The sequence below is a fragment of the Mirounga angustirostris genome, unplaced genomic scaffold (genome assembly GCF_029215605.1).
Source record: "Mirounga angustirostris isolate CCGP_5_RB_7025 unplaced genomic scaffold, mMirAng1.0.hap1 SCAF_4, whole genome shotgun sequence".
NCBI classification, from domain to species: domain Eukaryota; kingdom Metazoa; phylum Chordata; class Mammalia; order Carnivora; family Phocidae; genus Mirounga; species Mirounga angustirostris.
In genome coordinates, this window is record NW_026991712.1 from 183,255,157 (window position 1) to 183,282,564 (window position 27,408).

At 62.3% G+C, this 27,408-nt stretch overlaps 1 protein-coding gene across 5 annotated transcripts; it reads right to left on the bottom strand.

The window, feature by feature from the left end:
* Window positions 1–1,572: 1,572 nt before the first annotated feature.
* On the bottom strand, window positions 1,573–27,312 carry TMEM201 (transmembrane protein 201). Of its 5 annotated transcripts, none has more exons than XM_064589961.1 (12): window positions 27,069–27,211; window positions 24,532–25,155; window positions 20,139–20,259; window positions 19,510–19,704; window positions 18,174–18,350; window positions 16,412–16,761; window positions 15,622–15,825; window positions 10,004–10,233; window positions 6,834–6,905; window positions 5,961–6,260; window positions 4,600–4,737; window positions 1,573–3,694 (listed from the first exon to the last, which is right to left on the bottom strand). In XM_064589961.1, the coding sequence occupies exons 2-12, from the start codon at window positions 24,606–24,608 to the stop codon at window positions 3,597–3,599; spliced, it is 1,962 nt and encodes a 653-aa protein (XP_064446031.1). In that variant the 5' UTR covers window positions 24,609–25,155; window positions 27,069–27,211; the 3' UTR covers window positions 1,573–3,596. The 5 variants fall into 5 exon arrangements, with proteins under 5 accessions (XP_064446031.1, XP_064446032.1, XP_045754711.1 ...); XM_064589962.1 differs by having other exon boundaries at window positions 24,532–25,152; window positions 27,069–27,197; XM_045898755.3 differs by lacking the exon at window positions 24,532–25,155 and having other exon boundaries at window positions 27,069–27,312.
* Between the last annotated feature and the right edge of the window lie 96 nt (window positions 27,313–27,408).

Here is a 27,408-nt window from a genome sequence, read left to right on the forward strand (position 1 = left end):
AGTCCTGCGTCGGGCTCCCTGCTCAGCAGGGAGTCTGCTTCTCCCTCTGACCCTCCCCCCTCATGTGCTCTCTCTCTCTCAAATAAATAAATAAAATCTTTAAAAAAAAAAAAAAAAAAACCGTGAGGGAAGATCAACCACAGCAGTGCCACACGGAGCGGCCTCTAGGGGGAGGAGAAAGCCCACTTAATGGCATGGAAATAGTTTTATGATGGTATCAGGAGAGAAACAAAGTGACAAATGTTAGGTACAGAAAGACCTTGTTTTTGTAAAAAAGATACATATGTAGATACAGATGTAGAGAAAAAAAGGGTAGGCCAGTACTTTAGTTGTGGGACTGTGGGGGATTTTCTTTCTTGCTCACTGGTATTTCCAGGTTTTCTACAATGAACGTGTTTCCCATTTATAAGAAAGCAACAGAAGACATTAGTAGAAGATGAACACATCCAGGGAAGGAGGAGAACGCCTCACAGAACCGACACATTGGGACGGACTCTCCCACCGCCAGTCTGGTTCCCTCCTCATGGCACAGGGCCCAGGGAGCCCGGGGCAAGGGGACACGCAGGTGACCTGTGGGAGCCGCGGGCTTGTCCTGCGCACACACCTTGCAGGCTGGTCATGGCCTCAGGGGGCACGGCAAGCACCCTCAAAGTCAGTGAGCTCTGCGGTCTGTTTGAGGTTCCACCTGTGAGCAGCTTGGCCCTGCCATCGCAGAGGACCAGCTTCGGCGCCACGGGTGACTGGCCCAGCCCAGGACCCTACTGAATGGCCCCCGAGAACCACCCACCCACCACCCGCCTCCCCTTGCTCACATTTGCTGGGCTGCCCCTCTGCATCGCGCTGTGCTTCAGCCTCCCTCACGCCCGCGCCTTCAGAGTTCGAGTGAGGCCACAGAAATGCAGACCCCACACAGTCACCAGGCAGCCCGAGCACAGAGCCCGTCCAGGGCACACTGACCAGGGCCACCCCTGCGCTTCTGGCTCAGCGTGGGTCCATTGGGGCACCTTCGAGCGCTTTCTCGGGACCCACCCTGCCACTTGCCCTCGCTGGGCCTGAAGCCTGGCCTCCTCACCCAGGCTGGGCTGTGTCTGTCTGCACACCTCGGGGGGGTGGGGGGTCAGCGCTGAGCCTAGCTGGCAGGAGGGTCAGCAGAGGGGAGGGGGCTCAGGAGAAAACAAGGTCTGTCGCCCCTGCAGCTCTGGGGTCAGGTTGGGGATTGCTGGTTGGGACAGGCTTTCTGCCTGAGCCCTCACTCACATGTCCCCCGGGACACCCTCCTTGACTCTGTGCTCAGCAAACTCCTGTCTGCCCTGCCCGCCCAGCGCCCCCCCGCCCCGCCCCCAGGCAGCGGGTCACCTAGTTTCAAATCCCTTCACCTCCTGGGGACACGGTCACGCTGTACTTGCCACGGCGACAGCCACCGTAAGCCCCAGGACCCCACTCTCAACTCCATATGGAAGAAAGGAGAGAAATCACTTCTCGCTGGCTGCGGGGCTGAGATCCAGGACCCCTCCTCACTCCCGCAGGCCTGAGCCGCCCGAGGGAACAGAATGAAGACCAGACGGACTGAGGTATATAGTTCAAAGGTTGGTATCTTTTTTGGTTTCCTTTTTTGCTTTTGTAAAGAAAAATAAGGTTGTGTTTTTTGTTTGAAAGAAAACATAAGTAAGCCCCCCTCCCCACTCTGCTTCTCCCCTGCCCCTGCGGGGTGCCAGGAGGGGCGAGAGGAGAGGGGCGGGCACTCTGTGTTGGGGCTTCCTCAGAGCCACAGAGGAAGGGTATTCGGGAATGGAGTTCGGCTTTGTTAGGCAAAAAAAACAAAATTAAAAAACTTGACACGCATGCCCACTCTACAAACGGAGGCCCAAAGCACCACCTCCATGTTGGCATCATTTCTGGCAGTGGGACTCGGGGTCCTGGTGTGGCCCCTGGCCCCCCAGGCCCCAGCTGCTGGGGTGGGAGACGGGGCAGGAAAGAGCTCTCAGGACAGGAGTGGGGGGAAGAGGAGAGAGGGGGAAGTCAGAGCAACTCCTTCCCCACATGGTAAAAAAAATTACTAAAAAAGCACCCAAGGCTTAAAAAAACGAAAGCTCCCTGGCAGGGAGAACTGAGGGCATCCTGCTGACCCGCAGAATGCCTTACCTGGCAACAATGTATAGAAAAATAAAACTAAACTTTATCCCTGAATGGTAAAGACCCTTCCTCCTGCCCTCATGACCACCACCCTCCCACCAGGCAGTCTCAGAATTCACCAAGACCGCCAGGCCCCCCCCGAGGGGCGCGGGCGCCTGCAGGACACACACGCGGCCCAGGCCCGCGGCCCGGGCCCAGGGCAGCGGGGGCGGGGGGACTCTGAGGGCCACAGGCACACGCACACTCGTTCCTCACAGCACGGCGGGAGGGGGGTGTGTCCCTGCGCCAGACCAAGGGCCCCCCTTCCTCTGCTCGGGGCAGGACAGGACCCCGGCCCAAAGGCAGGGGTGGGGGGCAAATCTGTGGTAGCAGTCGGCACGGCAGCGGCAGGGCCTGAGGGGAGGGGGGTGGGAGAGAAAGCCAGCCGAGGTGGCCTGGAGACCGAGGTCACACTGAGCCCACAGTGACAGTACAACGAAAGGGAGGAAGGAAGCAGGGCCTCGGGGGCCAAAAGGGGCCAGGTTGGTGGCAGGGCAGGGGCGGGGTCCGGTCTCCTCAGAGACCCGCAGGCTGTCCCGGGCCCGCCCTGCAGGGCGATGCAGGCTGAGGGCTCAAGCGAGGCCCCTGTGGGCAGTGCATGGAGGAGGGGCCCAGAAGCGCAGGCCTGGAAGGGAGGTGGGTGGGCCCTGGGTAGTGTTCTCAGTGTCACGGGGCTGCTGCCTGGGAAGGTCACTAGAGGTAATAAAATGGGGGCACGAGAGGGCAGCAGGGAGGCTGGCGGGGGTGGGCGGAGGTGCTTACACTAGAACTCTGAGGGGCCCTGGGTTGGGGACCCCGGGCACCCACCTGCCCAGCCAGAAGAGCCAGAGGGCAGGCCGGGCCTAGAGCTGATAGGACAGGGCAAGACAGGGGCAGGGGATGCCCGTCCTGAGGGGGCCTGCCCCAGGGCTCTGTTCTTCCCCGGGCAGGACTGAGGAGGAGTGACACAGGGACCGTCGCTCCCTCCTCCCCACGGAACCTGAGGCGGCTGCGTGGGATCAGAGCACAGTACGGAGACGTGGTCCCGGCCCGCAGCGCAGCGTCGGGAGGCAGCCAGCTCCTGCTGCACTTACAGTAGTAGTAGTCCTGCCCGGCGGGCTGGGCAGTGGGGGAGGGGGCCCCAGGGCCCTGCCGCCCCTCGGGGATCCCTGGCTTCGGGATCAGGGTCAGCACCAAACACAAGTGACGTCAGCTGAGGAGACAGGCAGGGAGGAGAGTGACCTCACGGACCACGCTCAGCCCTGCGGCCTGTTAGGTGAGGAGGAGGGATCCCTAGGACAGGACTGGCCCAGCGAGGTCAAGGGCCCTGGAGAGGACAGCGGAGGCAGCCCCTTGGGGGGGCTCCGAGGCCGGCAGTGGTGGGAGCAGCATGCACCTGGGCGCCTCCGAGCCCCTCTGGGCGCTGGGAGGCCGCGGACCGCAGGTCAGCGCAGGACCTGGTACAGGTAGGCCGAGGTGAAGAGCACGTTGGCGGCCAAGCTCACAGCCAGGAGGCCCCGGACCAGGGAGGGCCTGAAACGACCTTGAGAGAGACGGTGAAGAGACACAGTCAGAGGGCAAAGGTCAGAAGAAGGACCTGTGGGTGGCGGGGTCGCCGTGCAGCGGACCACCGGCCCAGCCCTCCCAGAGATGCTGCTGTGGGGCCCAGAGGCCAGGAAGACCCCTGCGCCTGGGGTCACTTGGTCAAGTCCTGCCTCCCCAGAGGCGCCTCATTTCCCGAGCCCGCGCTACCAGGCAGGTCCTGGGTGAGGGTGCCCTGTACGGTACCCTGGTGAGGGGTCAGCAGTGCGACTCCCACTGCATAGACAGGGAACGGGGCTCTAGGGGAGTGAGGAGTACCCCGCCCAGGCTCCAGGCTGGGGTTCCCGGCCCCAAGTCTGTGCTCTGGGTCTTGCGGCTGCTGGGTCACACCCAAGACCAGCCGGATGTGGGGGAAGCACCTATTTCCGGTCAGCTCAAAACCATCTGCGCACCCCTGTCCATCCATCTTCTCCACACACGTGTCCCCCGGGCTCCCCCGGGGTCCCCCGGGCTGACTGCTGCATGCCCACTGGGTGCCCGGCACTTCAAAGAACCAGGATCTGATGTCACTCCCTGCCCTGCGGCGCTCCCGGCTGGCGTCCCCTGGGGACCCTGCGTGGGGGCCGAAGCGCTCTGCGTCTGTGCTAGCGACAGGAGCCCACACGGGGCTCTGGGGTACTCGGGGTGCGGCAGCGGATCCAGACCCTGATCCAAGGATGGGCTGCTGTCTGCCGAGGGGTGGCTGGACCCAGAAGGTGCTGGGCGGGTTAACTCACTGTCTTTCGCCACTCAAGAGCCTGGAGGGCTTTTTCTCTCAGGGTCCCAGACAGACCAGGAGGGGAGGGGGGCTGCAGCCCCGCGGCCCCCACGGCCCCCTGCCTTCCACCCCCAGGTCGGAGCACAGACCTCGCCAGGCGGCGGTCTCCTCCGCGCACCCTTGGGTGGTGGTGTCCACCACGCAGGTGGACGACTGAGATGAGTCGTCCTCTTTCTTGATGGACCGGCTACTGCAGGCACTGCCTCTTTCTGGCGCCGACCTCATGTCTGCGGAGAGAAGGGGTGTCTCGGTGGATGTGCACAGCTCACCCCCAGGGACGGACGTGGGGCAGCGCTACCTCCAGTCCCTGGACCGTCCGTGGATGTGGCCAGCCAGCCCTGCCCGTCCCAGCCCACTTGCCCTACCCTGGGCAACGGGAGGCCAGGGCCTCGTTGATATCCCGGCTGTGTGGCTGCCACGAAGGGGAGCTGGTTTTAGATCAGGAGCAGCAAACTCCATGGCCAACGGGCGCTGACAGATGGTGGCCACAAGCGAGGCTTCGGGAGGTGGGGCGGGGGTGGCCGAGGCTGGGATGTGGGATCTCAACCTGTCCTTCCACCTGTCTGGCCAGTATCCAGAGCCACTGTGGCCAGATCTTCTGACATTGTAAGAGGCACAGCAAATCCACACATTGAGGCCTAACTTTAAAAATTTTAAAAATGCCTGGCAGAGGGCGCCTGGGTGGCTCAGTTGGTTAAGCAACTGCCTTCGGCTCAGGTCATGATCCTGGAATCCTGAGATCGAGTCCCGCATCGGGCTCCCTGCTCAGCAGGGAGTCTGCTTCTCCCTCTGACCCTCCCCCCTGTCATGCTCTCTCTATCTCATTCTCTCTCTCAAATAAATAAATAAAATCTTTAAAAAAAAAAGGGCACCTGGGTGGCTCAGATGGTTAAGCGTCTGCCTTCGGCTCAGGTCATGATCTCAGGGTCCTGGGATCGAGTCCCGCATTGGGCTCCCTGCTCCTTGGGAGCCTGCTCCTCCCTCTGCCTCTCTCTCTCTCTCTCTCATGAATAAATAAATAAAATCTTTAAAAAAAAAAAATAAATAAAAAATAAAAAAAATAAAAAATAAATTAAAAAAAAATGCTTGGCAGAACACCACCATTTGAGCAAAACAAAAATATCTGCAACCAGACAGGTGCAGGCTAGCAGGGCATGATGCGTTTTTGATCCATCCCAAGGAACAAAGGACCCTCAAGGTCAATTGCAAAAGAAGAAAATAAAATCAGCCAACGGAGGGCAATGTCTCGGACGGTTCAAGGTCACCAGAAGGCAGGCGGGGAGTGTCTGGAGCTTGGGAGAGTGGCTGCACGTGCCTGGGGAAGAGGAAGGACAGGCCCAGTGCCGGCTCATCCCACACCTGTGGGCCAGAGGCACCGTCACAGCTCAGCTGGGCTCTCCCGACTCCCGGGGGGGGGGGGGGCGGGGGGGCGGCGGTCAGCGGGTCGTACCCACTGTGAGCTTCGTGTCCTGTGCCGGCGATCTCTGGGGGACCTGGGGCGGCTCGATGGGGAAGAGGCTGCCGTTGTGGGGCGAGTGTTCGTCTGAGCTGCTGGGTGTGTTGGGGACCTCCCCGGGGGGTGACGGGAACAGCAGCAGCTTCTGCCCATTCAGGTTGAGCCGGGCTGGGCTGATGAGGGGCCTGCGGTGACGCAGAGAGCCAGAGCTGGAGGCCACGGAGCCGGCCACGGAAGGCGCCGGGGAAGGGAGTGGGGAAGAGGGGCAGTATCCCGACAGCAGAGAGAAGTAATCTGGAGGGCAGGAGGACAGAGACCACGATTTCGGGTAAGACTGGAGACAAGGCGTGAGCGTCCCCCACTGTCGCAGCTACCCTTGCTATGGCTGCCTTGTTCCTGGGGCTTCTCCCCTAGTAACCCGGGAAGAAAGGCAACGCTGCACCCAGACGGGGGACAGAGGGAAGCCTGCTGGGGGCTGAGGGAGGGCAGAGGATCACAGACCCTTCACCACATCCCTGCTGCCCCAAGGGCACTCCTGACTTAACTAGGGTCAGCGAACCCCAGCCCCGCTCCTGGCGGGATCCTGAGTGTGCGTCTCCGTCAGTCATCACTGGTAAGGGTGACGGCATCGTATCAAATCCTGGAAACTACCGCGCCCATTTCACAGAAGAGGAAAGCGAGGCACAGTGCTGTGAGTCACTTGCCCAGGGCTGCACAGCTGGGAGGCACAGGGCTGAGACTTGAACACAGGCCCCTGTCAGACCCTAAAGCTCACGCTTAACCACACTGCTGTCCCACCCACAGGATGCTCTGGAAACCCCGGCCCCGCACTGCCCCCGTTGAAAGCAGCTTCCCCGTCCTCCTTACCTGAAACAGGAACCTCTCCAGATCGAGACACCTGAGACGGGGGGCGACTCCCACTGAACAGATACCCCGAGTCTGGAGAGGAAAGAGAAGGGCGACACGTGTCGGGCCGTGGTGACAACAGCCACCCACCCCCTCCATTCTCCAGTCCCCGCTCTGCTGACACTTAACCTTTGTCACTCACGTCAGGCCTTCACAAAAACACGCGCCCTCAACTGACTGCGTCTCTCACTGAGGAGAGATCCGCTTGGCCCGCTCTCAGCTTGCAGAGAAAGAAACCCACAGCGGCCCCTTGCCCCCATAGCTACTCCTTCAGCCTTCTGGGGTCCTCCCCTCCACTAACCTGCGCCTGCCGGCCGTGCTGCACCTCAGGGGGCACCGAACATGCTGCTTTTCCTCAGCCAAGTGCACCCCGAGGGCAGAGACACCCCCCCACGTATCCTATGTTCCCCCAGCGCTCGGCTGAGAGCTGAGTGTGCAAAGATCCAGCGGCCACCACGTGCCGTCCCGAGCGGTTGCTGCTTCACCACCCTCGGGTCTCCGAGGGTCCCTCGGTCACAGCGGCTGCCTGCCCCTTCCCCCACAAGGCCCAGGGACACAGACCCAGGTCAACCCGTGTCTGGGTAAGGGTGCCCGTGTTGCCCAAGCACAGAGTCCTTTCCAGAACCTGCTCTATAGATGCCAGGAGAGCAGTCTCTTTGCCAGGCATGAGCTATAGGGGCGCAGGGATGAGGCTGGAAGCAGGGAGGAGCAGAGGCGAGTAGGGCGAGAGAGAGACAGACACACACAGGAAACAGGAACCTGGCCTGGCGCCTGAGCCCCGGACCACCAGCGCGTCCTGGTTACCTGAGCCAAGGAGCTGCAGAAACTCATCCTCAACGCCCCCAGCAGGGAGACCCTGGGATCCCACCCACCACCAGACATTCCGAGACCAGCCCGCGTCTCACAACTGCCCTGCTGTCCTTGCCTCCAGCCCCACAGGGCAACAGGGAGGCTGCGGGTCCTCCACGATGGGTGGGAGACCCTGCCTCCACGGCCTGCGCCGGCTCTGGAATGCCACCCACCGCTCCAAGGCGCTGGAAGTGGGAGCCCCCCAGCTCGGCCCCCCGGGGTCAGAGTGCACTGGGAGTCGTCCCGGGAGTGTGGGGCCCAGGGCAGGGCTGCTCCTGGCGCCCTCAGCAGTCGGCCTGTTCCCTCCCCACGTTCTCTTCAAGGGCCACAGGGAACAGACAGGGACATCTCTGTTCAGGGGGAAAAGGAAAACCATCCGAGTATGAACTCGGGATATACGCAAAATGGCCTTTAACGGCCCTGTTCTAGAAGCTTCCCTGACATCATGCCCATCTCAGCCCTGAGGCACAGCCTCTGGCTCTAGACCCTCCCAGGGTCATGGGCTGGGGGCCTGCTTGGCTGCGCCCCGCTGATGATTCCTGGCACTTCGGTTGCCCACATCACGTGCTCACAACACCACCATGGTGCGTGTACCATCACCAGCCCGGCTGGTGATGGGGGAGTCTGAGCACCCCCATTTTGCCTCCATCAGACCGGCAGCTTTTCTCCAGAGGGAGGGGCAGTGGTAGGGAGCCTGGGGCTCACTTTTTCAACCCTGAGCTTGACTACAGGGGACAGGAGGGGTAGGAAGGTGCCCCTCGGAGGTCAAGTCCCTGCCTTTCACCCCGTAGACATTAACCGGAGTCATTTCTTTTTCTTTCTTTTTTTTTAAAGTAGGCTCTATGCCCAACATGGGGCTTGAACTCATGATCCTGAGATCAAGAGTCATATGCTCTACTGACTGGGGAGCCAGCTAGGCACCCCAGTCATTTCATATTTTAAAGAGCAAAACAAGAGGCAGACTTCTCCCACAGTCTGCATCTCTGTCCCTAAGACGGCCATCAGAAGGCTCTGGCAGGACCCGATGTGAGCTGGTCCTACAGAGGCCTGGGAGCTTGGGCCCCTGTCCCCACCTTGGCCCCAACCAGCCCCACCCGCATCCCCACCCAGAAGGCCTGATGGGACAGCTCCAGAGAACACTCTAGGGGAAGGGCCCAGCTGCTGGGCCTGTCAGGTTCCCACATTCAGGGAATTCCAGGGTCACCCCCACCCCCAGGGCCGCAGGCAGGGGATCAAGAACTCTGCTGAATGACCATTCCCGGAGGAGGGCAGCTCGCCCAGCAAGCCAGCTCACTTCTGGTTACACAGAACTATCTGGAGTCCGGGCGTCTATATTCAGGGCAATCACACCTTCGGCCCTACCCCAAAGGCCTTGAACCCTACCCACCGTTATGACCTGTCCCTCCTGCGGTGTGACCCACCCTCTACCCAGGAGGATGCCTGAGCTCAGGAGCCAGATGACGGCACAAAGCCCAGCCTGCAGTGGGACCCTGGGCAAGTCACGGGGGGAGACTGAAGCTCAGAGGGGCATCTGACTGGAACTGGAGCCTCCCAGCCCGGTGGAGCTGCTGAGGGGCTTAAACGAGACACCGACTGCAGATTATCAAGCCTGGATTAACCGAGATGGCATCCACATTCTTGGAGGCTGGGATCCTGCCTCGTGGCTTCCCACTCCCAAACCTGCCACCCACGCAGCCAGCCCCCAGGACGCAGCCCGAGGAGGAGGCAAGCCCAGTCTGCCCAGGTGGCTTCCCAGAGCGCCGAGGGCCATCACAGAGAGCTTGCCAGGCTCCGAGGAGGAAACACTGGATTTAATTTATAACTGACTTCCCGGGAAAATCCTGCTGGAAAAGGTGAAAGATGAGACTCTCGGGACAAGGACCAGGTCTCGGTCACGCCAGGGCCTGCGTGCGGCAAGCACTCAGTAAATGCGGGCAAATTTTCCAGCCCCCAAGATCTCAAAACAACGGCAGTAGTAACGACAGTAAGAGTGGTGGTGAAAGACAACGCCCAGCGTGTGTGGATGCCTACCGAGTGCCTGCCGCCCTTCCAGAAGGTGCTTTGAATGTGTCACCTCAGTTTGCCACGAACACCCACAGGCGGGTTCTGCTACTAACCTCGTTTTCTTGGAGGGAAACCGAGGCTCAGAGGAGCGAGGCAGCTGCCGAATGGGCGCCCCGGGATCCAACCCCAGTTCCGCCTGTCTCTAGGGCAGGAGCTCTCAGCACCCTCCCGCCCCGCGCCCAGCCCCGCTCTGCCCGCCCGCGTCCAGCACCTCTTACCTGCCCGCGTCAGGGAGGGTATGGTTCCCAGCGAGAGGGCCCGGCTGAGGCGGCCTGGCAGCGACGAGGGTGAGGCCCGTCGAGGAGACCGGAACAGCTGCTGGTTGGCGAGCGGCAGGAAGCCGGGTGCGGTGGGGATGAACAGAGACGGCGAAGGGCCCGTGCTCGGGCAGGGCACAGCCAGGCTGGGGCTCGCGGGGAAAAGGCCGGCCGCGTCGCGCGGGAAATACCTGCAAGAGCCCGTCGGGCACGGGAGAGAAGAGGAGGGTCAGCCCTGGGTGGCTCTGGAGGCTGCGGCCTCCGCCCAGGTCCCGTCCCCTGTCCCCTCTCCCCTGGTGCCAGGTGGGGCCGGAGCCGGGGTCCCAGGGAGGCGTGCGTTAGTTGAAGCAGAAAAGCAGTCCGACCACATTCACGCCATTAGGAGCGGGTGGCTGGGAGGAGCCAGCGTGACCCACCCCTCCCTGCATGCCCCCTCCGATCCCACCCACCCCTCGGCTTCACAGCAAACTAGTTCCACTACTAGTCTCGGTATTAAAGTGACACTGTCGCCCTTGCCAACCTCACGCCAACCCTTCACCTTGAAGCAAAAATGCCCAACCCCGTGCCAGGCACTCAATGAAGGCCAAAGGCCTTGGGCTCCCGCTGGCCACTTTGTGCTCCGTGCCCAGAGCCTCCTGACAGGGCGGCTGAGCTCAGGGAGCCCCCTGCTCCCCAGGGCCCGGCTCCGGGAATCCCGTTACTGCTCTCTGGTCTTGGACACTCGTCTAAAGCCCCTTGCAGAGCGGAGGGGGAGGCGGCCAGGCTGGGGATCCCCGGGAAGAGGCTCTTGGGGGACACAAGCCTAACTCAAGCTTAGAAAAGACCGGTAAACGATCGCAAGGCTGCCCAAAAGACAGAAGGTGACAGTGTCTCTTTAACTCGAGAATGGGACAAATCACACAACAGGACCTGGTGGCCCCAAGCCAGATTGTCAACCATGCTTCTGATTAAGGCAACCGATTACAGAGAGAGGAGAGGGACAGAGGCAGTTAATACATTAGTCCGCCGTCTGGACGGAGCTGGGGGAGGTCCAGCCTTACCTCAGTCCCAAGGGACAATTGGGGCCATGGACAAGGTGCTGATGGACGGGCAGGCTGGCTCAGGCCCTGCAGCAGAGCCGGGGGCCTGCCAAGGGACCCACCCCGCGCCCCTCGTGACCAAACGCTCAGGGCACCGCTAGCCAAACTACAGTCCACTCATTTCCCTGTTTTTCACTCCCAGCCCTTGCTTTAAATAAATTCTAGGAGGCAAGTGTGGGGTCCACCGTTGCCCTCCTAGAGAATCATGGGACCTTTTTAATGCTTTCCAAAGCGCCACGAGGCTACGTGGATGTCAGAACCAAAGGCAGGGCCCCCGGGTTTGGGGGACATGGGGAAATTGTGGCAGGAACTCATCAAGCCAATCACCAGAAGGATCTGGCCAACTCCAGGCTGGACGCGCCCGCACTCCGCATGCTGACTTGTTCTGCCCAAGCCTGTCGGACACCCACTTCCTTGACCCCCAGACACCTGAGGAAGGTTTTGTCTCTACACAGATCGATTTGGTGTTGTCACTGTAGAACTGTAATACCATGTGGCAGGATGGCGCCACTATTGTGGGGGAAGAACCAGAGGTCGGCGGGGGGGGCACCTCACTCGCTGTGGGGGCAGGGAAGGCGCACTGGGGCCCTTGGTCAGCTTGCTCTCCTTGCCCTGAAGTTCTGTCCCCTGCCGGGCCCTGCACCTCCCCAGGACCGGGTGGGGGCAGGGCACGTCTAGGCCTGTCCAGCAGATGGCAGCAGGACTCTGCACAGGGCCTCCTGTGCCCACCCCCTACCGCAGAGCCCACAGCGTGTCCCCCCCAACCCGGGCAAGTGAGGGAAGAGGCTCCACGTCGGGCTGCAGGGTTCAGAGGTGGTCAGCTGTGCCCAGGAGAAGCTTCCAGGGTCTTTCCAGCTCTTCCCTGCTTTTCCCAGATCCTGCTCACACCTGGGGCCACCCCAGGGCTTCAAACCCGTCTCTCAGCCAATGTGGCACAGGAGCTGTTCCCAATCTCTAATTCCACTAAGAACGTTGGCCCTAAGGAGCCAGTTCTTTGGCCCGAGCCCTCCTGCTGTGACACGCAGTGACATCAGTCACCTGGCAGATCCTCTGTAAAGTGCCAAGGGAGCCGCCATCACGGCTCCGCAGCAGCCGGTCCCTGGGAACCTCTGCCAGGCTCCAGAGGGCTCAGAAGTATCGACGCTTCCTTTGGCTAGCAACCCCCCACAGCCCACCCTGCACCCTCAAACCCCATCTCACAGAGGCCCTCAGCCCCGAATCCAAGTCTGTACGCTTACTGGAATAAATGGGTTCTGGGACGGGGCAGGCGGCTGTCCCATGTCCCACCTGACACTAAGGGGGCCGGCCGGTCTTTTTCGATCCAATCCCAGTCCGAGATGGGAACGGAAGGAGAGAAGGACTACATTTTAGGCAGCAGTTTATTGAGATGGGGGAAAAGAGGACCCGGCAGGGCACGGAGGACAGCCGGGCCCCGAGCCGTTTGGGCCCCGCGTCGCCAGCAACCAAACCTGACTCCTGTGGGCATGCCTGTGCCCCGAAGTCCCCTGCCCCGGCCCCGAAGCCTCTGAAGGAACGTGAAAGAACAAACAAAAAAAGACATGGTACCTGATGCCCACCGGTAAAAGCAGAGCCCCGGAGGCATTTATTGAAAATACAGCATAAAAACACGACATCTACGGCCAGGAGTTACGGTTACAGCAAAGAGAGTCACCGGCCAATCCTCCGCAGGTGCGCTACACAACCAGAGAAGGCGAGCCACTTGGCAAGCGTCACAGACAGAAGGGACACGGGCTCCTCCCCGAGCGGGTGCGTCGAGGCAGTTGCTCAGCCCACGGTGGGGACCCCAGACTCGGAGAGAGAAGATAGCCAAGCGGGCCTCCCTCACGTCTTGGAGACAGTCACCCTGACCCCAGGTGGTCTGACAGTTGTCCCCAGTGGAGGGGACAGAGGTCCGGGGTAGGGCGACACATTTCCAGTTAATAAGCCACGATCCCAGTGCTGCCTGCACTTCCTCAGCTGTTGCCAGTAAACATCAGAAGGTGCTGGAAATATGTTCCAAATAATGAAAGGACAGACACGTAATTTTAAAAAGTCACACAGAACTCTAAAAACCCCAGGAAGCCGCACTCTGATGAGGCTCATCTCATGAGGGTGACTTCCCCCCACCCCCCCGCTAGAGGGCAGGAAAAACATCTGCTCAGCAGGGGCTCCTGGCCAGCGAGAGCGCTGGTTATGGTTATTATAAATAATTTAACTTAAATACACACATACACACAGATGTCCTGCTTCTACTCAACGCCAAGAAAAGCAGTAATTAGCATCACACTGTCCGTTGCCTTGAAAACGGGAGATTCCGTGTACGAGGGCACGCACAGCCAGACCACTGGCTCTCGGCCTGGTACCTGTGGCCTCCTCTCCCCTCTCGGGCAGACTGATGGGGGTGAAGGGACAGGCAGCGGGCGGGCCGTCCCCCCCCCCCCCCCCCCGCCCAACAGCCAAGCCAGGCCAGCAGGTCTCGCTCCCAGTTTAGCCAGGCTCCCCACTCCTCCTTCCTGGTCAGTCACCTTGCACCTCACCCTCTGCAGAGAACAAGCTGAGCCCAGCCAGGCAGGGGCTTGATCGGGGGCCACAAGCCTAAGAGGGCAGCTCCAGACCCACCCGGGTGCCAGGGCGGGGCAAGGGCTGCCGCACACGCATGTGAGTGGGGCGGGGTGGCTTCTTAGGACCCCGAGAGCATAGAAAGACTGTGACGGTGGGGCCCAGGCTCCATGAAGGGCCTGGCCAGGGTGCTCTCTGACCTGCCCCTCAGGCTCACATGAGCCTCATGTGCACGTCATCTGCTTTGCCTTCCCCCGGCTCCGATGTGTAAAGGGGAGTGGTTGGCATCCTTGGGGTCCCAACTGGAGGGGGACTGATGCTCAGAATGATGAGTGGCAGGGCACACCGGCCCTGGCAGGAGTCATCAGAGTGCAGAATGCAGGACGGAGACAGCCTTGGGCCGCCACCTGCAGGGACAGCACTCAGAGACGGCACCCTAGGCTAACTACTTCCTCTGCATGTGGGCGGCACTTCTGCGTCCACAGTGTGTCCACGCCAAGGGCAGCACTCAGGGGCCCTGGAGAAAGGTCCACCTCTCATTTCACAGATGGTAAACTGAGGCTGGAAAGAGCCCGGGGCCTGGCTGGAACCAGCTAGTGAGTAGCAGGCGTGCTTCCCCGGGAGCGGTGGCTCTGTCCCCACCCTTCCGCCTGCCCCACAGGGAACTGGAACGCGGGAGCCTCAGTGGCCTCCATGAGCAGTGCCAGGAGCCAGGAGGGTAGTGACAGGCCAGAGAGAGAGAAGGTGACAAATGACCCAGTGTCACGTGTGTCACTCTTGGGCCCCTGCCCCGTGCTATCCGCAGGGAGCAAGAACTTTCCCCAGGCACCATACGGGGGCTGAGTGGAGGCAACGGGACATCCCAGGCACGCGGTAGGGGAGCGGGCCAAGAGCACTCAGGCCCCCACTGCCAGGTGGGGCAGCCTTTGCTAGGGAGGCTTGCACCCCAGCCCCTGCAGGGGTGGGCGGAGGGCTCGGCCACCAGGACTGGGCCCTGGCTTTTAAGGGCAGAGCAGCTGCGTCTCAGAAGAGGGAGCAGCACGTGTGTGCCCTGGTTCTGTCTAGCCCATAGCAGTGCCCCAAAAATAGGTGAATAAAGAAAAGACTGCTCGGATCCCCACCTGGGTGAACTCCCCCAGCAGCCTGGCTGCTAAGAAGACACTTGCTGACCATACGAGCAGCAGGATTCTCTACTGTCTCCCTCAAGAGCCTCGCCCCACACACTCATGGTCAGGCCCAGTAGGGACCCAAGAACTGTGTTCTCCATTCCTGGGGAAGGAGGCTGAGGGACCATGGGTCTCAGGAAGGTCCTGGAGCTGCAAGCGAACTGTAAACCCGGGGGCGCAGCCCTGTGTCCTCTTGCTTCCCCGGCTCCGTGAGGGTTGGCCGGACCACCATCAGGCCCAGAAGGATGGACCAGGGAAGTGATGTGGGGACCGGGGGGGGGGGGGGGTGTGGGGCTCTGCTCCGGCCCCTGCTCAGCAGCACCTGCCCATGCCGAGCAGCCCAAGGAGGCCATGCGGCAAGGGCCCAGCCCACAGCCACTGTCACCAGCCCGAGCGAGGGGCTCAGGGATGGAGCAAAGTGAGAGGAGCGGCAGGGACCCGACGCTCACCCACGGTGTAAGAACCAGGGAAAGGACGCGGCCAGGGTGGGGGCTCCTGGAGCTGCCAGCTGGAGGCCCTGGGTCAGAGGCAGGCCGTGCGGGTGCTGCCCGTGATCCAGTCTCGGGGCACTGACGGGGTCTTTGCCAGAAAGACGGCGGCAGTGGTGGGCAGCTAGAGGGCACTTGGGAGGGTGGCTTGGTGGTGCTGGAAGGACAGGGGGCACTAGGCTGGGCAAGGGCAGGAGTGAGGCAGGTAAGACGCAAGTCAGAGGGGCCCTGCTCCGGGCCTGTCCGTCCGTCTGTCCTCCCCCCGCAGTCACTGCTGCTTCTCTGACCTTCGGGGCCGGAACCTCCGCGGGCCTGTCGCCTTCCTTGTGGCCACTGCTGCCGTGAAGCCCACCAGGCAGCACAGGGACGTGGTGCTGAACTTGAGCGTGTCCAGCCAGCCGGGTGAGGCGGCCTGCAGGTACTGCTCGGTCAGGTGCAGCCCCAGCAGCAAGGCCCACAGGCAGGTGGAGAAGGCATCGATCCTCCGGAGCCTGCGGGAGAGAGGAGGGGCGGCGGTGAGGGCCCAGGACGGGCAGGGTAAGAACATACCCCCTCCTGCCCCTTCCAGCCTCCCACGTCCATCCCTGACCCTGCTCAGAGGTCAGAGTCCAGGGCCAAGAGGAGAGCAGGGGCCTCTGACTCCCACTTCCCACACCCACACGCTGCGTGACTCTGAATGGGCCTCCAGATCCCAGCCTGTAAAGCCGGCCTGAGGACCGTCCCTCGGAGCCACTGGCATGACGCAGACACCATTCAGTACAGTCTCCAAGTGCACAGGGGGGCCAGGGACCCACCTGGTCCCCCAACAACCGGAGAGGTAGGTGGTCATTACCACCCCGACTCTGCAGGCGAGGAGCCTGAGGGGGACAAGCATGCCACGTGGCCGAAGCGCACGGCAGGGAGGGGCAGGCCAGCTCTAAGTGCCACCACTCCCTTGGGCAGGTCACACTTGTTTCCTCTGCCCCACCCCCCCACCCTGGCTCCCAGCTGCCAGAGAAGAGGGACCATGTCTTGCTCCAGCCACACCACGGAGCTTTTCCTCCTACCGAGTCCCGCCCCGCCTGGCTCCACACACACCTGATGCGACCAGCCAGCAGCATGGCCAGCAGGCAGGTGAGCAGGCCCAGGGCCACGACGCCCATCTGGTGGCTCTGCCCGAAGGCCCAGGCCTCGCGCAGCTTCTCTGCCGCGTGCTCGGGCAGCAGGCCCAGCAGCTGCTGCCAGCCCTCGGCCCCCGGGGCGGTGCTGTTGTCGGGTGAGGCTGAGCCATTGCCACCAGGCAGCAGGGCTGGGGGCAGGGTGGCCTCTGGGGCAAAGGGGTTGCTGGTGCCATAGAGTGCAAGGGTCAGCAGAAAGGTACAGGCCAGGAAGGCGAGGGCACGGAGCATGATGACCTGGACCGGGGCCTTCACCGCGGATGAGAAGCTCTGAGGGACCAAGAGAGACTGGTTAGCGAGATGGCCAGCACCACCGACAGCCATTCCCAGTGCCCGCCCTGCGTGGGGGTCTGGCCAGGGCACCAGAGCACTTGCTGTAGAATCCACCTGGTTCCAGGGGCACCTGGGTGGCCCAGTCAGTTAAGTGTCTGACTTGATCTCAGCTCAGGTCTTGATCTCAGGGTTCTGAGTCCAAGCCCCCCTTGGGGGGAAAAAAAAAATCCACCTGGTTCCTGATGGTCAGAGACAGTGTCTTTACTGGGTCTTAAATTCTTACGTACTCCCAGCTGTTTCTAGGTTTACTGCTGTGTTCCACTGATCTGTCTCCTTTCTCGGCCTTCATCCACCGCAGAAGTCACTACGCTAGGTAGGCTACTGCTCTGCTATGTTCTTTAGAGAAACCCTTTTGATATCACGGTGACCTGTTTTTTCTAGTACGTTTTTCATTTTGTCAAGGTCTCATCAAAAGTTCCTATCATGCTCTTAACTACACACAGAGATAACTCAGGCCAAAATGCAATTAAAAGAACACAGCAATAAGTTGTCTGGTCTAGGAACACGGTGCTGAGGAGGAAGGCCAAAGGTCAGAGTGTCTGGCTTCCGACTATGCAGAAGTGGGCATGGGGGCCGGGGCTGTGGCCTTGTGGTCAGGGGCCTGGGTGCAGCCTGGAATATTTCTGGGGTGGGTGGGTTTTTTTTGTTTTGTTTTAAGATTTTATTTATTTGTCAGACAGAAAGCACAAGCAGGGGGAGTGGCAGGCACAGGGTGAAGCAGGCTCCCCGCCGAGCAAAGGAGCCCGATGCGGGGCTCGATCCCAGGACCCTGGGAGCATGACCTGAGCAGAAGGCAGACGCTTAACCAACCGAGCCACCCAGGCGCCCCTGGGGTGGATGGTTTTACTTCTAAATGCACCTGCTTCACGTTAGAGTTTTTAAACCAGAACATTCCATCAACCTAGTGTAGTGATAATAATTAAAAACACTTTCAGCAAGATAGTCCTGGGTTCAAATCTGGTGCGCGGCGCCCTGCAAGTTAGTTAACTCCCCAAGTTTGGTCTCCAGCTGTACCCGGGGGTCACGGGGCCGAAGGGCAGACCCACCACGAAGGGTGCCGTGGGGGACACATGCCGGTGTCGGGGCAGCAGCCACGTACAGCAGGGCCCTGACAAGCCCCCGCTCAAGAGCACAAACACAAATGCAACACGACCCTGAGCCACTCTTCCTGGGACCCCTGCTCGGGCTGAGGACACGAAGGGGCCTGGGGACAGGTGGGGATGGGGACAGGGTGGGATGGGGCCCCTGGGAAGGCTCTAGGCTCTGAAGAGCTGCCCTCCACGCACGGGGTTTCTTGCCCCACTCAAGGGTGTGAGCCCCTGAACGCAGCGGGGGGGCCCCGCTCCAACCTGCGTGTGGGTCTGGTCGGCGTCCCGGCGCCGGAACTGGTGGCTGAGCAGCAGGGCGCGCAGCTGGCGGTTCTGGTGCTTGATGTAGTACTCGACGGCCGCCTGGCAGGGCCGACACAGCTTATACATCTGCTCCAGGTGGTGGCGGTACACCTCAATCTCTTCGTCGTACCTGCCCTGCGGGGGGTGGGGGCACAACAGCGGCTCAGCGTCCTCGGGGGCGACCTCGAGCAAGGCGTCCCTGCTGGAACCTGCTTCTGGTGGTGCCTGACCAGACCGACGGCCCACTGCCTGCGGTGATGCCGGCGCCCGAGCGGCAAGCCCGGCCCACGGAAGGGGCCCACGGGCGACAGGGGCCTCTCTAGCCAGCTTCTGTGGCCGCACGGGAGGCACCAGAAGCCAGGGGCTTGGGTCATGGGCCCTGCTTCAGGCTCCACTCCTGGGCTCCAGGAAGGCAGGTGAGTCACAGGAGAAATAGCTCCAGGCTGACGCTACTTAGATGCAGACAGAACCACCCAGAGGCAGGGCCTGCCCTCCCCCGAAGACCAAGGGCCCAGAAAACACTAAAGTCAAGGGCTTTCGTGGGAGCTGGAGGGTCCTTTGGGCTTCAGAAAAGAGCCCAGATTCGAGTCTCAGCCCTTCTCCCTCCAGAGATGCAGCAACTTACCTCCCCTTCCCCAGGGGAGTCAAATATTGCAGTCTGCAGTGGCCAGGAGACTTATCAGTTTGGTCTCTCCCTGGGACCGAATATGCCAGAACGACTGCTCTGGTTGCCAAACTGCACGTCTTCCCTTCTTTATGCAGGTTTCCCATCTCCCCCTTGCCCAGCCACGGCTCTGTGCTGTACTCCTTCCCGCCGACAGAACCGTGGGAGACGTGGGCTCTTCTCCAGTGGTCAGCGAACCCCCAGACAGGGCGAGGCCTGGCGGGGGGCAGGCAGCTGGGCCATGCTAGCTAACCAGGCCTGGCGAGCTCCTAACATCGGGCTGCTCGGCGAAGCGGAGCCTGCTTCTCCCTCTGCCTGCCGCTCCCCCTGCTTGTGCTCTCTCTCTGACCTAGTTTCCTCTCCCGGAAGCCGGGAGCGTCCTCCGCCAACTCCGGAGCAAACCGCCTGCCCAGCCAGTGGACAAGACTGACCCAGGGACACGGACGCCGACGGCTCCGACAGGGCCCGCGCGGGAGCCCAAGGACCCCCCCAGCCCCGCACGGGGACAAACCCCTCTGGCAGGCGCCAGGGTCCCCACGAGGTGCCCAGGCCGGGAGCCCCGACGGCTGCAGCCACACGGGGGGAGGAGGGGGCCCCGTGCGCGCCTCCCCCGCCTCACGCCCACCTCACCTCGTCACGCGGCGCGAAGGCGGCCAGCTGCTTGATCTTGGTGGTCTGGTGGTGGCTGCACCTCCGGCAGAGCAGCACCTGGCTGCTCACCCACTGCTGCGGCTGCGCGGGCGCGCGGGGGCGGGGCGCGCTGCTCACCACGTGGTTCAGGTGCTCCAGGTACTGGGCGGGGATGGGCTTGTTGTAGTCGCCGTTCTGGGGGCGGGCGGGGGGGGGGGACGGGAGTCAGCGGGGGAGCCCAGCCCCACCGACGCCGGCGGGAGGGCAGACGCCCCAGCCGGCGCCACTCCAGACGAGAGGTGGCGGATCTCATTACACGCAGCGGCGGGAGCTCTTCTTCCGAAGAGGCTTCACGTGGAGCCCCCAGAGTGCAGCCTGCCCCCCACCCCGCCAACCTGCACCCCGCGGGCTGGCCGCCTGGGTTTGTGCGTGCAGTCTTCCCGCAGCAGAGCCCGGTGGCGTGGCAGAGCTGGGCGGTCGCGGCCGAGCACGGCCCGCGGGGAGCCTGCCGACGCCTGGTCTGACGCAAGGCAGGCAAGGGGCGTCGGAGCCAGAAAGAGCCGGCTGCGAACCCCGAGCCTCCACCTGTAGCAGCGTGACCCTGCCACCCCGGCTCCCTGGGCCCGCACCTCCTGGAAGCCGTTGTACTGCTCACAGTGCGGACAGTCCCAGCAGTTGCGGTTCCCGTACGGCACGACCGTGTCCTGGTTGCAGAACCAGCAGTTGACGATGGTGTGTGTCGGCTTCATCCTGTGGACGAGGACAGGGTCGCGTCAGCCAGAAGAGCTCTGCCTCGCGTGCTACGGGGACCCGAGAAAGAGCACAGGAAGCAGGACGTGGGACCCAGAGCCGCAGACACAGCGGGCTGGAGGAAATGACTCGGTGAGGGGCTTGGCTGCGTGTTGAGGGCTCACCAGGAGGACCAGCAAGGAGGCAGAGGCAGGGTCAACCTTCTCCTCAGGCCACAGGCTCCACCCCCCACCACGGGGACAGCTGAAGATGCACCAGACCCTTTGGCTCCTGCTGGTCTACGTGGGAACCCAGGGCCACCAGCTCCCGGCGTCCTGGGGCTCAGGCAGGGGGAGCAACAGGGGGCCAGGCCCTAGGACCACCCTCCTGAGGTCTGCAGACCCTGGGCCTGTCCCTGGGCTGTGGAAACGGTGCTCCTCTGGGCGTTTCCAGATGGCAGGAGCCTCCTGTGCTCCACAGATGAAAACCCCAAGAGATGGAGGCCGAGGACACTGAGGGGCGGGGACTAGAGACAGCTGCTCAGACTGGAGCCAAGCGTCCCTGCTGGGGGGTACAGGGCAGGCAATCCACAGTGGCCCTGGTTGGCCACACATGCGGTGACAGGTGGGGTCTGCAGGATAATCCCGGCCCAGACACTGGGGGATCTGTGCTCTGGGCCCCTCCGCCCACCTCACTGGCTGTGGCGGGGGCCAGGGGGAGTAGAGCAACTGCCCAACAAACCCCCCAGTCCCAGGGATCTAGAAACCATGTAGGCAATGGGCGGCAGTTACTTGAGCCCTGGGTTCCTGCCCTCACGGCCCCTGTCCCCCCCGCCAAAGGCCACCTCCAGCTCTGGGGTACTGCCTGGGCCCCTGCTGCCATGGGCAGCCACGACCTCGTGCTTCCTCGAGCCAGAGGCCCTGGCTCTGCCAACTTCTAGATGTGAGCCCCAGGAAGCTCCTTCTCACCCAGCTGGGCCTGCACCTGCCAAGTGCGAGCGATCATAGAACCCGTGCATCCGTGTGTTACGATGATCCGAGGACACGAGACACATAAAGGTGCTCTGTAATGCAAAGGGCCAGCTCGGTCACTCTCCTGTCCCTGGGCTTGCCAGGGGCCTTGGAGGAAGTTCCTGGATCCGCAGCTGCCTCCTGGCCTTGCCCCTTCCTTGCCCCCTACTGACCATGGGCAGGTTATGAGGGTTGTCCAGGCCTCAGTCCAACCACCTGCCACCTGGGGACAAGAGCATGTCAAGGGTGGGAAGTACTGAACAATGCCAGCGTAAGTGCTTATAAATGGTCGTGAGGGGCACCTGGGTGGCTCAGTTGGTTAAGCGACTGCCTTCGGCTCAGGTCATAATCCTGGAGTCCCGGGATCGAGTCCCGCATCTGGCTCCCTGCTCAGCAGGGAGTCTGCTTCTCCCTCTGACCCTCCCCCACTCATGTGCTCTCTCTCTCTCTCAAATAAAATCTTTTTTTTTTTTTTAAAGATTTTATTTATTTGACAGAGAGAGAGAAAGCGAGAGAGGGAACACAAGCAGGGGGAGTGGGAGAGGGAGAAGCAGGCTTCCGGCCGAGCAGGGAGCCCGATGCGGGGCTCGATCCCAGGACCCCGAGATCATGACCTGAGCCGAAGGCAGTCGCTTAACCGACTGAGCCACCCAGGCGCCCCAATAAATAAAATCTTTAAAAAAAAAAAATGGTCGTGAGGCTGGGAAGGGGTTGGGGGAGAGGAGGATATGCAAGGAAGGGCCCCAGGGTACAGAGGGCACCCTGCATCGCCCCCCGCAACCACAGCAGCGCACTCCCTGCCCCGGTTCAGGCCAAAGCCCTCGTGATGGACAAGGGACCGCCGCATCTTGTCAACAGCAAGAGGCCAGAGCAAGGCCTAGAAACGGCCCCGCCGCACAGCACGGCGATCATGGCTGTGCAGTGTGGCCTCTGGGCAAAGTCACCCACCTCCTGGACCCTCCACTGCTGTGGGGATAATGAGGATAACGATAATCCTTGCCCCAAACGGAGGCCGCCGAGAGGATCAAACCAGGGCATTTAGGAAAGCGCTGAGCCTGGCAGGTGGTTGGCGCAAGGCCCTTGGACAGCTTCCCTGGGCTCCGCGCAGAGAGCGGTGGGAGCGGCGCCAGGCAGGGCGAGCGGCGTGGAAACCCGCCCCGCCGAGATGCGGGCACTTGGCCTGCCCTTTGCTAACTTGTACCTGCTTTGCAGGTGTCTCTGTGATGGCGCAGGCCGAGAGATCTCTCTCTCCTGCCCCCGGGGCCCCCCCATCCTCACCATGGGCCTCCTCTACCCCCCAAACCAGGCCACGCCTGGCCTCTAGAGAGAAGCCAAGCAGAGGAACCTGCAGCCTCAGCATCAAGGGCGAGCCAGGCAGGAGGTAAAGGCGCTGGCCCTGGGGACCCATGCGGGCGAGCAGGACCTGCGGCTTCGGCCCCAGGGAGCCCCCGGAGCCCCTCCTGCCCCAGGAAGCCACCATTTCCACTCTGAAACTCCAGCTCCGCTGCTCAGGAAATGAGCCCGGCCTGGAAGCGGGGGGCAGGAAGGGGAGGCGGGGGGATGAGCTCTGGTCCCCGGGGCCAGCCAGCCGCTCTGGCTCCTGTCACTCTCATCCGTGGCAATCCCTGTCCGGGGCGGGGGTCCCCCGGCCACCGAGTCCTCCCCACAGCTCCTATGTGGCTAGTCCTCAAAGGGTCCAGGGCCCGGGAGCGGCGGATGGGCCAGTGGGCACTGGGGGGCTGGGCACGAGTGTCAGCCCCCCACCAGCGCTGCTCCTCCCAGGGCTGCACCCACCTCGGCCTCCACCTGTACCTATAACAGGCCCGACAAAGGAGTGTTAGGGTCTCTGTATTCTGAGCCAGCTTAGCACTGGTCCTGCTCTTGCCCAGGGAAAGGCCCCCCCCAGGTCCCCTCCTGACACCTCCAAACCCCTTCTCCTCAAGCCAACAATCCCCACCCCAGGGAGGCTGTAGGACAAACCACTGAGTAGTGGACGAGGTCTAAGGTAGTAAGACAGCCTGTCCCTGTAACACAGGCAAGAGTGAGACGGGCCGCAGTCAGGCCGCCTGAGGGAGGAAGGCTGGGCCCCAGCAGGTGGGCAGACAGGAGGGTCTAGAAGGGTCCACCCAGCTTCTGCTACCTGCGTGCCGAGCTCCTGGGCTCTGCTGGAGCGAGAGGAGGCCTGAAGCAGCCAGGAGCAGGGTAGGCCCCTTGGGAGAAGCAAGGGGCAGCTACATGCTCCAGACCCACCCCTCCACAAGCCCTTTTTAAATTTTTTTTTATTTTAAAGATTTTATTTATTTTTTGACAGAGAGAGAGACAGCGAGAGAGGGAACACAAGCAGGGGGAGTGGGAGAGGGAGAAGCAGGCTTCCCGCTGAGCAAGGAGCCCGATGTGGGGCTCAATCCCAGGACCCTGGGATCATGACCTGAGCCGAAGGCAGACGCTTAACGACTGAGCCATCTAGGTGCCCCTACAAGCCCTTTTAAACACACAAGCTGGGGGAAAAAAGAAGGACACATGCTCTCAACAATGGTATCACCCCATCAGCTCTGATGGACATTTAGTTAAAACGAAGCTCATGCCCTGATATTTCCTACAGATGGCGGCGGGGGCGTCTGTCCTAGGAGTGAGCCCACCACTCTGAGGGATGCAGCTCTACACCCTCGACACCTGCTGGGAGCCTAGCACCGTGTCACATAGAGGAGGCCCAAGGATAGGGCTTCATCCCTATCCAAGTGGGCTTAGCGTCTGGGGAAGACTCGTGTCTACCAGGCCCCAAGAAGTGCCGAGCCTCCCCCGAGAGGGGCCGGCCGGCAGCTTATGACTCTGGGCGCTGTGTGCTGGCTGCATGTAGTCTGGCAGATGGGCTCTATGAGAGTCAGGCTGGTTCCCTCAGGAACCAGGGGCAGGGCCCCAAAAGATCGCACAGGACAGCTTCACAGGTGAGGGGGGGCCTTGCTGGACACCCAGGTGGCTCCTCACTTGCTCCTCTGTGCCCCACGTGCCCAGCACATGCCGTCCTATCCGGCCGGGAGAGTCCGAGCAGGTGCCCCCGGGGGCCGCAGCACCAAAGAGCAACTTGGTGCCTCCAGGCCTCCCGCCCAGCCTCAAGGCAGTCCTGCCAGCACCAAGCCAGAAAGCCCCCAAATCCACCTCTCTGGGGGCAGACCTGGCCTGGGGATGGCGGACTGCCCTCCTTCACCTCAGCACAACCTGTGTTTCCCGAGCACACGCTAGGCTTGTAGGGAGACTGAAATGAGCAAGGCTCTCCACTTCCGACCTGGACAAGAGGACGAGAACGACAAGTTCACAGGGCAGCTGGTCACAGATGTCACAGGAGGCCAACACGCAGAGCATTTGCCGTTACCCTAAGGAACGGGTTTGCTGGTCAGCAGGGCACAATGAGCAGATGGCATTCAAACAGGCGGGGCTGCCGGGCCGAAGGGGGAGGGGACACCCAGCGTGCATCCAGGGAGTGGTGGCCCCTCAGCTAGCAGCCGGAGTGTGTGGCCAGAGGTGGGCGGGAGACAGGGACTCTGGACGCCAGGATGAGGCTCTGCGACTTAACCCGGGAGGCTGCTCTTCTCCGTCTCCAAACCCCAGAAAGGAGATAATCCAACAAACACCCATGGGTGCCACGGGAGGCCCCTGAGGCCCTGAGCAGGGATATGCTGGCAGAAGATAAGATCCTGGACACAATGCGGAGCAGCAGAGTCCGGAGATAGCAGTCAGGTGGGGGCAGGAACAGACAGCCATCGCGAGCGCCTGGAGGCAGGGCAAACTAGCCCAGGGAAGCGGAATTCAGGCTCCCAGCCCGTGCGGACAGTGGTGGCCTTCTGCGCGTGCTCAGCGAGGACCCAGAGTGTGGGGCTTGGTTAGGAGCTGAAGGGCTAGAGTGGATCTGCTGTTCAACAGAGGCAAGAGAAGGGCATAAGCCCAACGCTGGAGGGAGAAGGGCTCAGTCTCTGCAGGGCTGGTCTTGCTTCTGGAGCAGGACAGTGACCAATTTACGATGCCCAGACAAAAGCCAGTGCTTTTTGAAAATCTCAGAGCATTCTGGGAGAGGTCTGGTCCTTCTCAGCCCGACCAAGAGGTCCCCACGCCACACCATGACTCTGGTGTCATGCCGCTGGAGTGCAAAGGCCTCCCAGGTACCCTCCTGGGTCCCCGTGAACCAGCTTGCCCGACACTGCCCCGAGGCTCCAGATTCCTACCTCCGGGGGAGGGGAAGTTGTGCCTAGCAGCCCAGGAGGGAAGAACAGGACCCCTGAAAACAGCCACAGCTGAAGACACAGGGGCTTGAGGCACAGTGAGCAAACCCAGCAAACTCAGCCACACTAACACACACACCTGAAGCCTGACCCAGGCTCCGATCCTTGGATTCCCCACCCCAGGGTAGCCGGCAGACAGCAGCGTCCAGGAGACAGGCCGGGCCCTGGACTCCCCTCTGCTGTCCACACCCTCTGGGAATCTGAGCAAACTGCCACGTGCCCCTGCACCTCAGTTCCCTCATGTATAAAATGACCACTTTGAACCAGCTGGTCCTGGAAGCCCCTCCAGCTTCCCGAAATTGGGCAGGAACTGGAACACTGGGAGACGTGCGGTGTCAGGGACCCCTTGAATTAGAAGCTCTTTCGATCCCCACCTATCCTCCCCTGGGAGGCCACCCCCTCCTCAGCCTGCCCGTCTGGCTCACCCTGCAGACACAGCTGATGTCCCACCTACCCTTCCTCCTCCAGGAAGCCTGTGACTCAGTCGCCCTCACTTCTTTCTCCCTCGGGTGAGAAGCAGCACATGGTGGCGGTTAACGAAGAACCACCAGACTGCCCAGGTTCAAATCCCAGCTCTGCCACACCTGCTGCTGAGCGCCTGCAGGCAAGGCCTTCTCTTCTCCTACCTCCTATCTGAGCTTTGCGGGTCCCTTGCTGAAAGCACAAACCCACCCACTCTGTCCCTAGGATTTGTTCCCAGCCCTATCTTTTTTCCCTGTCATCTGCCGCTGGATCAGAGGCGGACACATCTCAAACAAGAGGCCCCTCGGCTTTTATCCCTGACCACGGAGGCCCCTCAGAGGCCCGCTCTGAACACGGGGGTCAGCATGACTGAGCGCTGCCAGGGCTGGGGCAGCCACGGAACCAGCTCAGCAGCAGGAGGCTCTCCTGCTCCCGGAGGTAGCGTACCCCAGGGGTTAGCAATGCAGGCTCCAGGCCCAGGCGGCTTCAGTTCACACGGCGGCTCTTCTAATTAATGACAATTTACTCAGCTCTTTTGTCCCCGGGCTTCCTTCTCTACGGGCTGCTGGGGTCGTGACTCCGACTGGGCCCCTATGAAATCAGACCAACGCCTGAGACAGCGTACGCCGACCAGAAAGGGCCAGCTAGCATCAGTCCATTCCAACGCGTGCCCGCGGAGCAGGGCTGAAGGCGGACGAGCGCGCAGTGCCATCTCGGCGGCTCTCTCCCGCAGGGCGCCGGGTGTCGGGGTGGGCGTGGGGCGGCCCCGCAGATCCCGCGGCTCGGCAGGCACGCGTCTCCGCGGGGGAGGAAGTTTGTAACCCACGCGCTGGCCGTCCTCGTCCGCCCCGCATTTCTGGGATCCCCGAACCCACTCCCCGGCCGCTTGCCCACCGCGAAGCTGCCCAACCCAGCCCCCAGGGGGACGCGGGCGTGCACAGCGGGCCCCGGCGCGTGGGCGCACAGGCCGGGCCCCCACCGCCACGCCGCGGCCTCGCGGGCAGGGAGGAGCCGTGCGGCCCCGGAGCGGGCTGGGGCGGGCGGAGGGCGGCGGGCCGAGGCCGCGTGGGCCGCGCGCACTCACCTCCGCGCGATCCGGTAGAGCAGCACGCCGGCCGCGGCGCACGCCGTGACTCCCAGGCCGCCGGCCAGGCCGGCCGTGGGGCAGCGGGCCAGCAGCGCGCTCACTCCCTCCATGGTTCCCCGCGCGAGCGGCGGGCAGCGGGCGGCGGGCGGTGGGCCGCGGGGCTGGGGTCCCAGGGCCGCAGGCGGGACGCGGGGCGGCGGCCGCGCCGTGACCTTCGCCGCTTTGTAGCCGGCGCGGGCCCGCCCCCTGACTCGGCGCGCTCCCGCCGCGCAGCCAATCGGGGCTCGGGGCGAGCCCGGGGGGCGGGGCGCCGGCGGAAGCGGTGGCACCGGGCCGC

Coding starts and splice junctions, on each gene's coding strand:
- TMEM201 (XM_045898755.3), bottom strand. CDS start 27,181: ATGGAGGGAGTGAGCGCGCTGCTGGCCCGCTGCCCCACGGCCGGCCTG. Junction 20,260..27,068: donor CTCTACCGGATCGCGCGGAG/GTGAGTGCGCGC, acceptor CCTCGTCCACAG/GATGAAGCCGACACACACCA. Junction 3,695..4,599: donor GGAGACCGCCGCCTGGCGAG/GTCTGTGCTCCG, acceptor GTCTCTCTCAAG/GTCGTTTCAGGCCCTCCCTG.